Source organism: Pristis pectinata, chromosome 14, assembly GCF_009764475.1.
Source record: "Pristis pectinata isolate sPriPec2 chromosome 14, sPriPec2.1.pri, whole genome shotgun sequence".
Lineage (NCBI taxonomy): Eukaryota > Metazoa > Chordata > Chondrichthyes > Rhinopristiformes > Pristidae > Pristis > Pristis pectinata.
Window position 1 is genome coordinate 39,083,263 of NC_067418.1, and position 14,718 is coordinate 39,097,980.

At 44.7% G+C, this 14,718-nt stretch overlaps 1 protein-coding gene across 1 annotated transcript in view; it reads left to right on the plus strand.

Moving 5' to 3' along the window:
- LOC127577995 (von Willebrand factor C and EGF domain-containing protein-like) overlaps positions 1-14,718 on the plus strand; it is a 189,590-nt gene that overhangs the window by 97,389 nt on the left and 77,483 nt on the right. The window contains exon 8 of the mRNA XM_052029702.1: positions 11,667-11,795. Within this exon, the coding sequence (XP_051885662.1) occupies positions 11,667-11,795 (129 nt within the window). The remainder of the gene's footprint in view (positions 1-11,666; positions 11,796-14,718) is intronic.

Here is a 14,718-nt window from a genome sequence, read left to right on the forward strand (position 1 = left end):
TAGATTATGATAAACCAAAATCAATGTAGCACTTCCTTAACAATGAAATTCAGGACTGATTCTTCAGAAAAGGAGTGTTTTGCATTCCCAGAAGTAACACAGTTGACTTGATCTTTATCTTGGTCAGTCCTGGAAGCTTGGCAGCCAACCTTGATTTTTTATTGAGATGCTCTGACCTTGATTTTTTTTTCATAGCACTGAATAAAGACAGTGCATTGCAGTTAAAAGTAGGTTTAACCTTGGATAGAATAAAATTATAATCATTTCCAGTACCTTTTGTGCCACACAGGGAAGTTGACCCCCAAGTTTTCTGTGAAGGTTTTCAACAGTGCTTCTGGCTTGAAATTCACCCTGATGACATTAACAATTGTGTGACACTGGTTTTTAGCCTTCCTTCATGATTTTCAAACTCCATGGTCAAAAAAATAGTTGTTTCAAACAACCTGTTTCTATTGGAGTTACTTCTTCAGAAACCATGTGGTTAAAGAGCCAATCATGCTCAGATTGTATTCTTTAAAAGGCTGCTGTACTGCCCTTTGCAGCCTCATTGATTACTCTGCAGACTGGTGACACTCAATGGTGAGTCTTCCTTGCACATTCTGGCATCTTTGCAATAAAAACTTGCTTATGATGGATATTTGGCTAAGCCTAATGTCCCTCTTGCTGAATGATATGGAAGGGAAATAGGCATTGGAGGCACGATGGTGATCTTGTAGGAGGAGGCAAAGAAGGGACTCTGACCCAATTTGCTATCCACCCAGTGTTTACAGGAATCCATGCTCATTGCAATATTTCTATGAGGAGCAATGTCTATGCATACTGTGATTCAACAAGGTGGATCTTGTTATTTGTGACCTCCAATGACCTCAAATGCTGTTGCAGTCAAAGTCAAATTCACTATCATTGCCATCTTCCAAGTCTCATGATCATTTCTGGCCTTTGCAATTTGTCTTTAGCTTGTTTTGTAATTTTCAGTTGACCACAATACAAGAGAGATCGTCCAAGTTCTACAGTCAAGTAGACTTATCTTTTGTTTTAGCATAGAAGATGAGGCAGACTGGGCATGAGGATTTGTGAGCATTGTAGGCTTCCCCAAAGTATAAGCTCTCACAGACATAGAAACAGCATGGCCCACCCACTCCACTAGCACCATTGTAGTTATTTTTCACACAACAATACTCTATGCAAGTTGTAGCAATGGTGCTTATGTGGTGCCCTTGCCCCTTTCAGAGCTGGCTCCCCAGGCTGTAGATGCATAGCTAAATGCCTGCAGCTGCCTGATAGTGTTAGCATGTGCTGAAGCTAAAACAATGCACCATTACACTAGAGAACCTTAGAGCATTATTTCATGTGGATTGCATTTGAAATTTGCAATTGTCGGAGCACTTTTTCAAATTGCATTAGAAAGGCATTCAATATGACTTTAAACAACAAAAAGGTAGAAAAGGAAATTCTCCGCTCTTATTTCAGTTAATACTTGAAGAATTATTGGTTAGGGATGTAACTGCTTGTCATGCCTACCTCCCAAGAATATTTAAAACAAAAATCTCCCAGCACCTGTGGTCCTGTGTGCTTTCAAGCAAGGAGAGAGAACATCAGGAAGTAGTGAGCCAGGAAAATATCTGCTTACAATGTAAGTGAGTCAGTGGGCTCAAATGTGGAATAAAATGGAACGCACAGCACTTAAAAACATCTGTTTTTCTCTCAGTCGCCAACTGATAGGGGGAAAGCATATAATCTGGCTTCAGGCCATCCCTTTTCTTGCAAAGACAATTTGCCAATTCCTCTGTGAAACAATTCCACTTTGACATTGGCTATTAGTAATTCCACACTGAATGTTTGTGTGCTCCTGCTTTTCTCTAGAGAGACTTAAATAGCTGTTCATCCTCAGTTGTTCAGCCTCCACATTCAGTTTAAGAATTGCTGTAATTCCAACAGGGAAAATAACAGGAGGAATTATCCCTTTGGGAATATTTACAGATAGGGTAGTAGGCTGATCTTTTTACAGTCTGGCCCAACCTGACGAGGGCCTCTGTTATTTTCTCCTGTTCTGGGAGTCAAGTTAACTCTGTTACTTTCCACTGGAGAAATTTATATTAGTTTGTCAATTTTCATTTTCTTGGTTATTTTTATGATTTCTCTTCACTTCTTTGAAACCAAGAAGCGGATTTCCTTAGTATTACATCTGTTTTGAGTTCGCAAGTCATTTAATTAATGTTGCTTTGGATTGAGGTCGAGACTGTTTTCTCAATTTCACAAACAGTTATCAGAACAGTACTGCAACAGCAGGAAATGCCAGCAGCTAGCTTCAGATTTTGGGTTTAAGGGCATGGATGGTTCTCAGAAATTCATATCTATGTGGCCTATTTAGTTACTTTTCTTCATTCCATGATGATTCTCCAAGTGTGACCATCCCTAGATCGACTGGCCTGTATGATTAATCCAGTCATTGATTGGAATTGCTAGCTGGAGTGCTTGTAGCTTGTTTTATTCCTGTTCTGGGTACAGGATGTGATTGAATAAAATAGCCCAGATCAGTTGTTATCCCTTGTCATGTTGTGCACATTGTGGTGTACATAGATTTAACATTCACCCTTACTTCCATCTCCCATTGGTTGTATTGCCTGGATTTAATAATTTATTACAAATTATAGTAAATCAATCATCAAGGAATATATGGGATGTTCACAACATTCTCCCAAAACCTCTGAAGATTGAAATTAATGTTAGATCACTGAATTCAAACCCAAGCTCAGATTAGATTTATTTACAGGGGAAGTAGCGTACAATAATGAAAAAGACAGCAGTGTGGCGGCTCACACACGCGGGACTCGAACCGCCATCGGGAGCCGCGGGCAGTCACATGGTAGGGCGTTTGGAACTACCTGCTCGGGGCGGACCCTCCGGGGACAGTCGGACATCACGTCCGCCCCACGGGTCGCAGGGGCCCATGGGATGGGAGGTTTAAGCGTGCGATTTTGAATCTGTAAAGGGTTTTTGAGTTCAGCACTCTCTGCCTCCGTGTGTTGCTTTAGTAGCGCATTGTGTGCGGCTACATTGGTGACCCTGACGTTCCAGACGGCATCTGGAGCCGGCGACTCAGCAACCAGCCATAATTTCGAGCAACTCGCACAGCGCAGTCTCTCTGAAGCTCCCGATTTTCTGGGCCACTCAGCCCCACGTTTGGTTTGAGCAGGCTGAGGCCCAGTTCAATATCAGAGACATTACAGCTGACGCGATGCGGTACTACTATGTGGTCAGCACGCTCGACCAGGACACGGCAGGCTGGATCATCGATTTCCTAAACCAGCCACCAACGGAGGACAGGTACACTAAGCTTAAGGCGCTCCTGATCCGTACCTTCGGACTGTCCTGCCACGAACGGGCCGCGTGTCTCCTACACATGGATGGTCTGGGTGACCGCATGCCATCCGAGCTCATGAATGATATGCTGGTGCTTATGGACGGCCATAAGCCGTGCCTTTTATTTGAACAGTTGTTCCTCAAGCAAATGCCAGAGGACATTTGCCTCCTCCTCGCGAGTGAGGATTTCAGCGACCCACGCAGGGTCGCGGCTAAAGCAGACGTCCTTTGGCAGAGTAAGCAATGCGGAGCGGCCTCCATTGGCCTAGCCACGAGCACGCGCCCCAAAGCCCAGGCCCCGCAACCGAAGTCGTTGAGACCCACGGGGGGAAAGGACGAAAGTTCGGAACAATGATGTTTCTATCACCAAAGATGGGGTTCAGGTGCGCGCCGCTGCCGTCCACCATGTGCTTTTCTGGGAAACGCTGGGGCCAGCCGTCGCTAGTGGCTACTGTACCTCTCGGTACAGCCTCCTGTACCTCTGGGACCTACATTCCGGGCGGCGCTTCCTGGTAGACACCGGGGCCGAAGTCAGTGTACTTCCCCCCTCGAACATGGACACTCGTAACGCAGTCCCAGGCCCTGAACTCACCGCTGCAAATGGCACCAGTATTCGGGTGTACAGCCCGCGAACTATCTCACTGCGTTTTGGGTCCAGCCATTTTACTTAGACTTTCACGTTGGCAGCAGTGTCACAGCCACTACTAGGGGCAGATTTCCTACGAGCCAACTGCCTCCTGGTTGACCTAAAAGGCCAGCGTTTGGTCCACGCCGAGACGTTCCAGACTTTCCAGCTCGGAGAAGCCAAGCTACCGGCCCTCCATCTGGATTCAGTGACCCTCTTGGGTAATGAATTCGCCAGAGTGTTGGTGGAATTCCCCTGCATATTCACCCCGCAGTTCTCCACGGCTGACCCCAAGCACGGCGTGCAGCACCATATCCCCAATCAAGGACCACCGCTGCACACCCGAGCTCACAGGCTCCCACCCGACAAGCTCCACCTCGCCAAGGAGGAGTTCTGTAAGATGGAAGAGATGAGAATCGTACGCTGCTCAGACAGCCTGTGGGCTGCACATGGTGCCCAAGTCCACAGGAGGATGGAGGCCCTGCGGAGACTACAGGAGGCTTAACGACGCCACAACCGCCGACAGATACCCGGTACCCCACGTCCAGGACTTCATGGCGAACCTGCACGGAGTGACCATTTTCTCAAAAATCGACCTGGTCAGGGGATGACATCTGATCCCAGTGCACCCCGACGACGTGCCCAAGACAGCCCTCATCACCCCGTTCGGCTTGTTCGAATTCCTGAGGATGCCTTTCGGTCTCAAGAATGCGGCCCAAACTTTCCAAAGGCTCATGGACTCGGTGGGACGTGGCCTGGATTTTGTTTTCATTTACTTGGACGATATCCTGGTGGCCAGCAGTTCGCACCAAGAGTACATGGCACATTTGCGCCAGCTCTGCCAATGCCTGAGTGACCACGGACTGGCAATCAATCTGGTGAAGTGCTAGTTTGGGCTGACGGAGATCGACTTCTTGGGCCAAAGAGTCAACCGACATGGCGCAGTTCCCCAACCGGACAAGGTCCAGGCCATCCGCCAGTTCCCCAAGCCCAGCACAGTCAAGGGCCTGCAGGAGTTCGTAGGGATGGTCAACTTTTATCATTGGTTCGTGCTGGCAGTGGCACGCATCATGAGAACCTTGTTTAGCCTGATGGCCGGCAAGGCCAAAGAGGTGACATGGGACGCGGAGTCCATGGAGGCGTTCGAGCAGGCCAAGGAGGCGCTGGCAAAGGCGGCCCTCCTAGTGCACCCGAGAGTCGATGTACCCACGGCACTCACAGTCGATGCTTCTGAATGGCAGTCGGCGGAGTCGAGGGCCAGTGGCGACTACTCGCTTTCTTCAGCTGGCACCTTCGGCCACCAGAGGTGAAGTATAGTGCTTTCGACAGAGTTGCTAGCGCTCTACCTGGCTGTCTGGCATTTCTGGTACTTCCTCGAGGGAAGGGAGTTCACCGTGTATACGGACCACAAGCCCCTCACCTTCGCACTGGCCAAGGTATCGGACCCATGGTCAGCTCGGCAGCAGAGGCACCTGTCCTTTATTTCAGAATTCGCCATGGATGTCCGCCACATCACAAGGAAGAACAACGTCGTCGCCGACACATTGTCTCACCCCTGCCTCCACTCAGCGGGCATATCGTCCTCAGGAATAGACTACGCAGCACTGGCGGAAGTACAATGGTCGGACACTGAGATCCCGGCTTATCGCACCGCCGTTTCGGGGCTCCAGTTGGAGGATGTCCCCATTGACCCGGCAGCGGATCGACTCCTGTGCGACGTGTCTACTGGCAAACCCCGACCCGTGGTACCAACAGCATGGAGGCGCCGGGTGTTTGACACGCTGCACGACCTGGCCCACCCGTCCATCTAGGCGTCCAAGCTGGTGGCGGACAGATTCGTCTGGCACAGTTTGCGTAAACAGGTCGGACACTGGGCCAGGACCTGCGTACACTGCCAGACTGCCGAAGTCCAGCGGCACGTGAAGGCTCCCCTCCAGCAGTTCCAGTCGACGCACAGGAGGTTCCAACACATCCACATGGACATCGTCGGCCCCCTGCCGGTCTCCCAGGGTGCCAGGTATATCTTTACTATGGTAGACAGGTTCACCAGATGACCGGAAGCCGCAGACATGTCCACTGAGTCCTGTGCCAGGACGCTCATTGCAAACTGGATTACCAGGTTCTGCCTCCCAACGGACATCACCTCCGACAGAGGGGCGCAGTTCACGTCTGGTTTGTGGACAGCACTGGTGCAGCTCCTTGGCACCCAGCTGCATCACACCACAGCGTACCATCCCTAGTCCAACGGTTTGGTAGAGCGATTCCACCGGCATCTCAAGTTGGCCTTGATGGCATGCCTCAGGGGCCCCAATTGGACAGATGAGCTTCCCTGGGTCCCACTGGGTATCCGCACAGCCCCCAAGGAGGACCTGGGCACCACCTCAGCGGAATTGGTCTACGGCGCCCCCCTGATGGTCCCGGGTGAGTTCGTACCAGAGGCCTGAGGTTCGGAAGAAACTCCAGCAGCGGTGCTAATGAGGCTGCAGGACAAGGTAGGGACCCTGGCACCGGTCCCAACCTCCAGGCATGGTCCCACACCATCCTTCACCCCTAAAGACCTCCAAGTCTGTGAGTATGTTTTTATTCACAGGGGCATGCACAGGTCAACTCTACAGCGGCCGTACGAGGGACCCTTCAAGGTGATCCGGCACAATGGATCCATGTGTGTCGTGGAGGTGGGTGACTGGGAAGAGACTTTTACAGTGGACCACCTCAAACTGGTGCACTTGGACATTGAGCAACCAGTGAGGGTACCCGCATCGCGCCGGTGAGGCTGGCCACCCAGGCAAGCCACACAGACTAGGGGCTCCACTCCCCGGATGGACGTTTCTGGGTTGGGGGGGGCGGTGGGTGGGTGGTGTGGCCGCCTGCACATGTGGGACTCGAACCGCCATCGGAAGCCGCGGGCAGACATGCGGTAGCGCGTTTGGAACTACCCGCTTGGGGCGGACCCTCCGGGACAGTCGGACATCACGTCCGCCCCACGGGTCGCAGGGGGCCATGGGATGGGAGGTTTAAGCGCGTGATTTTGAATCAGTAAAGGGTTTTTGAGTTCAGCACTCTCCGCCTCTGTGTGTTCCTTTAGTAGTGTGTTGCGTGCGGCTACAGCAGGATAATAAACTATGAGTAAACACACTAATATTCACAGCATCTTTGTACTTTTTGTTTTGGAAAACCACTTCCAAGAATTTGTTTTGGATGGGATATTGCACACGAACAATTGCAGCTCTTGGTTATTTGTAGAGATGCCCAAGACTAGTACTGAATAATGCAGCAGGGCTTTATCATGTTGCAGCTTTTTAGTTTTGAAGCAAAAAAGGAGGCATTAATACTAACATTCTTCAGGTCTTGGTGGGGGAGGTACTAATGGTTAGAAAATGAGTTTCTCCTGGTATAGTGTCTTCCCCAGATGAGGCACCAAACTTAATAATTGCTTTTATTTCGTTACCGCAACACTCAATGAACACAGAATCACATAAGTCTCTCTGACTGTGAAGCTGTACACCTTAAACACATTAAAGGCTAATGTATTATCACTTGTGACCTGAAGTCAGAGTGTTTGTTGAGAGGAGTAAGCATTTTTCAATTTGATCCTAAACATATATTTAAAAAAAGAGATTTTTTTTTGGTTTGTTCATAGCTAACATTTCCTGCTTTGTAGAGATACCCCTCTGTTAACAAGGAAAGGTAGCAGTATGTCTGTCAGGAAATAATAACTTGGGGATGCTCTTAGCTATTTCCATCTGATTTTCTCTACCTGATGTTTCTGTGCAAAATATCTGCCCGCTTCGGAAGTGTTTGAGTCATCACAAATCACTTGAAGTCATCAGTCGTTTGAAGGGTTAAAACCTTCCAAATTGGAAACTCATCTATTTCAAGTATGAATCACTTGGAGTACTTACCTTATCCACACCATATAAAATGTCCTTGAAGAATATGGACAGCATATTAAAACAGGGGGCTAGGAGATAAGTTGTATGGCATTGTATCATTTTACAGGTGCACATGACTGTCTTAGACCCAAAAACAATGAGATGTTCATATCTGGGCCTTTGGAGCTTTCTGTTTCAGGGCTGCTCACTGTGGAACTGCATTGTGTTTCAAAAGCCAACTTGTATTTCTCTCAATTAGACTCCTAACTTCTCACGGGCAGGAAAAAATGTTTCAAAGGCTTTCTTATATGGTCAATGTGAGACTTTTATTGACAGTACAAACAAATAAATTGTTATTCATTTAGAACCTATAAGGAAAAAACAATGCAGCAACGTTATTGTCTTATTGACTTTTTTTGTAAGTTTCATTCATATTAACATCGTATAACATTTGAAGTAACATGCTTTTCCTAATCCTTTCTGATCATTTGTGGAAAAGGTATCTATTTGTCAATACAGTGCTTACTTGCAGGAAATAAGGAGATATATTCCTCAGGTGTATACCAATTTTGCAGGTGGCTCGTGTCCAACCAGTTAAAGGATGCACCTCTGTTAAATTTGAGGGGTCTTCAAAGCATCATTGGCAAACATCTCAAATATAGCTGGAGTCATTATGTTTATTTTGTTGTTTATTTTGCACACGTGTAAATTATGTATAATTTATGTTAATTTAAGTTCATGTTATCTTATGTTGACTTATGTTTGTCCTTGTCTTGTACTGTGCTGCTGCTGCAAAACGCTGGTTTAGTGCCATTTATATCCCCTGTGTATGTATACCTATGACAACAATAAACTTGAACTTGAAATAGATGCTAGATGGACCACCAAGGTATGACAATTCAGAGCTTGACACCTGCTAAAAGATCCCATTGAGAAATTATTTGGTGATAAATGAGCCATTCCCCATTCGGTATTCATAAGTAGCTCCTTGGAAAGTTGTTTCAGGTAACTACTAGAAGAACAATTTTATTAAAAACCCAATATATACTCCATGGCTGTCATGATTTCCCTTGCCCTCCATAGCCATTTTAATTTCCAACCCTTTGCCCTACACACACACAGACACAGGCACACACACCAAACTGATGAGACGGGTAGCCTTGGTGTCTAGCAGATATCTGGGATGCTTGTCCACCACTGGCTCCTTACCAGGGGTCAAGATTCAATTCGCACCAGTACCAGGAGCCTCTTAGATCTGCAATGCAGAGTCTGGGCTTCAAAATTAGTCCAGAATAATTTCTGAGACAACAAATTTGATGTGCTCTGTTGAATGTAAAACTGCTAATGATTGATGTACCACCAGAGAATCTCTTCTCAACTAGTCACGGAGCTGTGAGCCAACTTTATTTGGTTGTTGGATTCTTTTGTAAACTGTGTAGTCTATCCATGCTGTAGTCTGACCAGGATGGACTACTAAGATTTATATAAGACATAACTGCTTTTGGATTGAAGTTGAATGCACTGTATGAATATTCCAGGACTATTAAACTTCAGCTGCCAGAAAACATAGAGCCTGTAAACATACACAAATAATATTTACAAAGAATGCATATTGTTTCTTGTTGAGGAATGTGATTGTATATTACTATGTGAAAGTGCTTCATTTCTCCTATCTGACTTGATTATAGCCTCTGGCCAATTGTTTCCAGACTCTCATATACTACATTGAACTGCAACAGTACACCCATGTTCTTTGTTTCTGTAAACTTTTTTAATACTTCTGGCACTTAAACATGTCTCGTTCAGTTGATCCAGTAGACTTAAATCAAACTAAACAAATTAAGAGAAAAAATACCAGGTCTGGAACCCAACTAGAATTAGCCTGTCTGGCATTAGATTAAAAAAAAGTTGGAGGAATATGCATTTCAGCCTGTTGTGCTTAAACTGTAGGATACAAAGAAGTAATGCAAGTATGAGCAGGGAAAAGAGAGGTGAGAGACATAAATAAGAAAGGGTACAGCATTGTCCCTAGTTAGTTCTTTGTCAACAGCAAAAGAAAGTGAACAAGAATTGCCAAAAGGTGTCAAAGAAAAGAAGCAATTATTCATGATCTCATGACAGCAGGATGACCAACTATTTATCCAGCTTATTTAACTTTTCTTAAGGGAAGAAATATTTTGTCCTTCCCTGTCTTTCCCTCTGAACTGGCTTAGCAAGTCATTCAGTTCATGGTTATCAAGGATGGGCAATAAATGCTGGGTAAGTCTGTGACTCCAACATCCTGTGAATGAATGTTTAAAATGTATGAAAAACCCAGCATGTGACACGTATGAGGCTGAATCCAATCTTATTGCATAATTTAATAATTCAGAGATGAAGGTATAGTGGCGGATCAGCACTTGAAATGAGGAAAGAGCATCATTCTTGTTCTGTATGAGAAAAAAAGCTTTCTTGGATAAGGTAAATCTATTGTAAGGTAAGGCGATGAAAGTATTAATCCTTGACACAGCCACCTTGGATATTACCTGCAGTCAGGCAAAGGTATAAAATCGAAGACAGCCCAACATAGTTGTTTTTTTTTGCAATGCACAGGGTGGTGGTATGATTTGTCAAGCTTAACTAAAGGCATTGCTGTCTGCTAGAGCATGTCATCTGCCGTGGTTATATCTAACCATATGAGCTGGGAGCTGTCTCCACTGCCATCTCCGTCAGTATAGCTGGCCAGGGAACCGGGCAGATTCATCTGATATGGGTGAGTCAAGGAATGAATGTATCGAATACCAGAGTCCACTCATAATCAGCCATCAGCAATTCACTGTGAGTTAACAGTTACAATACAGTGCTTTGATAGAGATCAAAACCTGTGAAAGGACTATATGTTATTTTGAGATCACTAGTAAACATAGGGGAGTGGGGATAGGGCTCTAGTAGAGGGGCTTTGGTCTAATATTCAGGAAAGCTTAGTTCCCAAAGTTTTGACCCTGAGATGAACTCTTGACCACATATTGGATATTTACTAACCAATGTAATGTTGCTTGACTCAACCCGTCTCAGGTCATCTACTGTCTAAATCTTCATCCTTGTTACTTTTAGATGTTGCCATTCTAAAATTTTCCAGGCTGCACCAGCACATTCTTTCCTTTGTGCACTTGAGTTCATTCAAAGCTCCTCTGCCCACACCCAAGTTGACACCAGTTTCTTGTGTTCGCTGATCTACATTTGTCCTGATCTTAAAAATGTGCATGAGTTCTGAAACTAAAATGCACAGAACTGGGGTTTATTGTCAAATTAATTGCCTGTTGCATTGGGAAGCCAGTTTGATTGGAAGGGCTTTTTAAATTAGGAAGGCTCTAGGGGCTTTTTCTCTGCCTGCAATTTGAAATACTGGAAGATATAAAAGAAGCTTATCACTCCAGCCCATTGAGTGTGTTATCTTACTCGATGTGTTGCCTATTGGTGCCCAGTCTCAACTACGCAAGGGAAATTTATAGGGAGAGCAATTTATATGGACAGGGCATTTCTGAGCATCTATTTTATTTTCAGCCCATGAACTGGCAAGAGCAGAATATTTTCTTCCCTAAAGGACATTTAACTGGGCTGGATAAATAGTTGGTGATCCTGCTGTTGAATTTGACGTCAGGACATTTGAACCCCAGGTTTACCTAAGTTGATGTAGCAGCTGCCATACTCATGATATCAGTTTAATCTAGCTTTTATTGTCTCTGTCATTTATCCAGAGACACAAAAAATTCTGCAGATGCTGGAATCTGGAGCAATACACAAAACACAGTTTTCTTTCATTCCAGATGTGAATGAGTGCCGGTGGGTTGGGGAGAGCCGAGTGTGCCACCATTCTTGCCACAACACTTTTGGCAGCTATCTCTGCTCCTGCCGTGCTGGCTTCCAACTTCAGGCTGACAGAAAGACGTGTGAAGGTAAGAGGGAAGAAAGGGTAGAAGAGGAAAACAGACTAGCTCAGACTAAAGGTTTCTTCTGTATGAAAGTGGGAAAAGAAGCTCTTGTATTTGATGGAGGAAGAATGGAAAAACATTTTTTAAGTTGTGAGAAACTAATAAATGATCTCAAAAGTGATCGGTGTGTTCTCGTTCATGAAATGCAAAGTAAATATGCGGGTGCAACTAGTATTTAGAGACTACTATATGTGATCTTTATTGCAAGAGGGTAATGGCACTGATGTTGTAATTATTCTGGACTTTACGAGACCACACTTGGAAAACTGAGTGCAGTAAGAACAACGGTAAATGCAGGTTAGGCATCAACCATGCAAAATGAAACAGTATTAATGTTTCAAGTTGAAAACCTCTCAACAGATCTGGGAAAGATTACAAATAGAATGTTTTAAGCTGCAGAGAAAGTGGAGAGGATTGGAGAGAACAAAAGTAAAGGTATGCGACAGGGTGGAGATCAAGCAAGGCACTGAATAGAATATTGGTCTTGTTACTTTAGGACCTTGGAGTTGGTGCAATGTAGACTCACTAAGTTGATGCCTGGAGTTGGGTTGCCTTATGTCAGAGAGTGAGCAAAATTGCCTGTGTCCACTGGAGATTAGGGGACTGGAAACCTACCTCTCTGAAACATCCAAAATTCTGAGAGGAATTGACAGACTAGATGCTGAGAGGGTGTCTCCACAGGTTGGAGAATCTTGAACTGTGTGTAGGGAGTTGTAAGGAGTTTGGGGGGCAGCATGGTGCTGTGGGAAAGGAAAGGGCATTGGCACAGGATAGGAGTTGGATGTTTGAGACTTAGATTAGGCAATATTTCTTGTAGGGTTGTAAATCTTTAGAATTCTCTACTGTACTCTGTTATTTGGAAGGAGTGCTTAGGACTTTGGACGGTCAGAAATAGAAGGATAGGTTTACATTTCTTACAATAGCACAGGAACATTCCAGAAAAAGGATAGCTAGAAGTAAATGGGATAGACAATACGACTTGGACAGCTAAATTTTAACATTTTACAATGGGATATCACGTTTGACTTATTCTTAGTCACAAAGTGGACCAGTTAGCGAGTGCTTTAATGACTTGAAGATTGCATGCAATATGGTTCTCCATTGCTTACTGCTAATGCTTTTTCTTGTGGTATAAATCTAAAATTTTGACTTAAATAGAAGAAGCTTGGCTAAGAAGTTTGGAGATTGTACAAATTTGACTGTGTGGTTGATAGTGAGCTCCAAATCTGCAAACTGCAGGAGAATGTCAATGGCCTGGTCAGATGGACAGAAGAGTGGCAACTACAGTTTCAGTCCTGAGATGTATCAGACAATGTATTTGGAGAGGCACATAGGATAATGGAATATACCATAAATGATAGAATACTATGAGGAGAGGGATCATGTGTGCATGGTAAAAGATCTAAATAATGGGACAGGCAGATCATGGGCCAGATTGTGCTGACGTACCCTTAGAGAGCCAGTGACAAGCTGCAGATTATGCATCAGCATACTCCAACCTCTGCACCTGCGCATTACAGCATGGACATACAGAATGTGCTGGAGGACATTTGTGGATTCATCTGATCTTCTGTTCTGGTGTTGGGCTCACCATTGACCCAACCCCTTGTATTTATATTGTAAACAAACTGAATTAAATGCTAAATGAAATGATAAAATATAAATATGTATTATGATATCTAATCATCTTTGGAATTAGGCAATTTTCAGGGAGATTGGACATCCCAGAACTTAATGTAGGATCTGAACAGAAAGTTTAAAGGACTGAGCAAAAATCCTGCCTTTGCACTTAAACATAGTGACTGTGTTTGAGACCCCTGAATGTTCATGAGGCAAAATAGCAGTGACATCTTTCTGTGTGTCTCCGCTAATTTTTGCTTCCTTTCCTCTCTCATGTTGCTTATTCGCACACCTCCACTCCTTTCTCTTTTACTCTTTTGCCTCTTCCTCTTTTACTTTGATACCTCGCATCTCATTCTGAGGGCAGAAATTGTATTGTTTGTTAGGTAAGCTGGTGAGCCTGAATCCCTCAAGGAAGGTGGGTGAGCAAGGTGCCTGGAGTGCTTATCAGGCAGGCTCAAAAACATTTAAAGTAGACAAGAAGTCAGAAGTAGTCAAGACTTGGGCAAAGCAAGCAAGCAGGTGGTTCAAGAAGCACCAGGGACAAGTGGGCAGTGTGGTAGTAGATGGAACAAAATGACCAGGTAATAAACCTTTAGATGGGTTGGCTACTTGCATTCGCCTTCCACAAACAGTGCTCACTAACTGTACTTTGCAGCAGTGTGTTCAGCTCAGTATCAAAAACCAAGCAAAAAAGTATAGTGCAACAGCAAGATACAGGAACAGCAGCAGCAGATGAAAACAACAATCTGAAGTGACTTAAGAGAAACCTGTCTCAAGATTTGTGGCTGAATGGTAGGGACACTTTGCAGCTGGGAAGGGCTTCATGTTTGTCAGCTAAAACCACCAAAGTGTATGAGAGAGAGAATAGGTCAAGCTGGTCTTAAAGTGAGTTTGAGATGGGTTCTTTTGGAAAAGAAAGCTGAATAATTTGAATTCTCAGACTGAAAGTGTCTGGGACTAATGAGCAGCATCCAAAATTAAAATTGAAGGGGCTCGGCATCATTGACAAAAGCAATTTCAAGAAATTCACAGTCAAGATAATTATGAGTAAAGTTAAGCAGTTGTTTGGAATAAATTATTCATTGTTTCTTTACAGTATAAATGTAACTCATCAGTGAAAATTCTAACAACTAATTTTGTTGCATATTTGAATTATCCAAGCATATGTTTATTTTTTTATATAAATTTCCTTTCCTGTGCACATTTCCATTGTTGCTTTTACACATGCTTTATTTCCTTTAAAAGGTTTTAACTACCTCTGTCA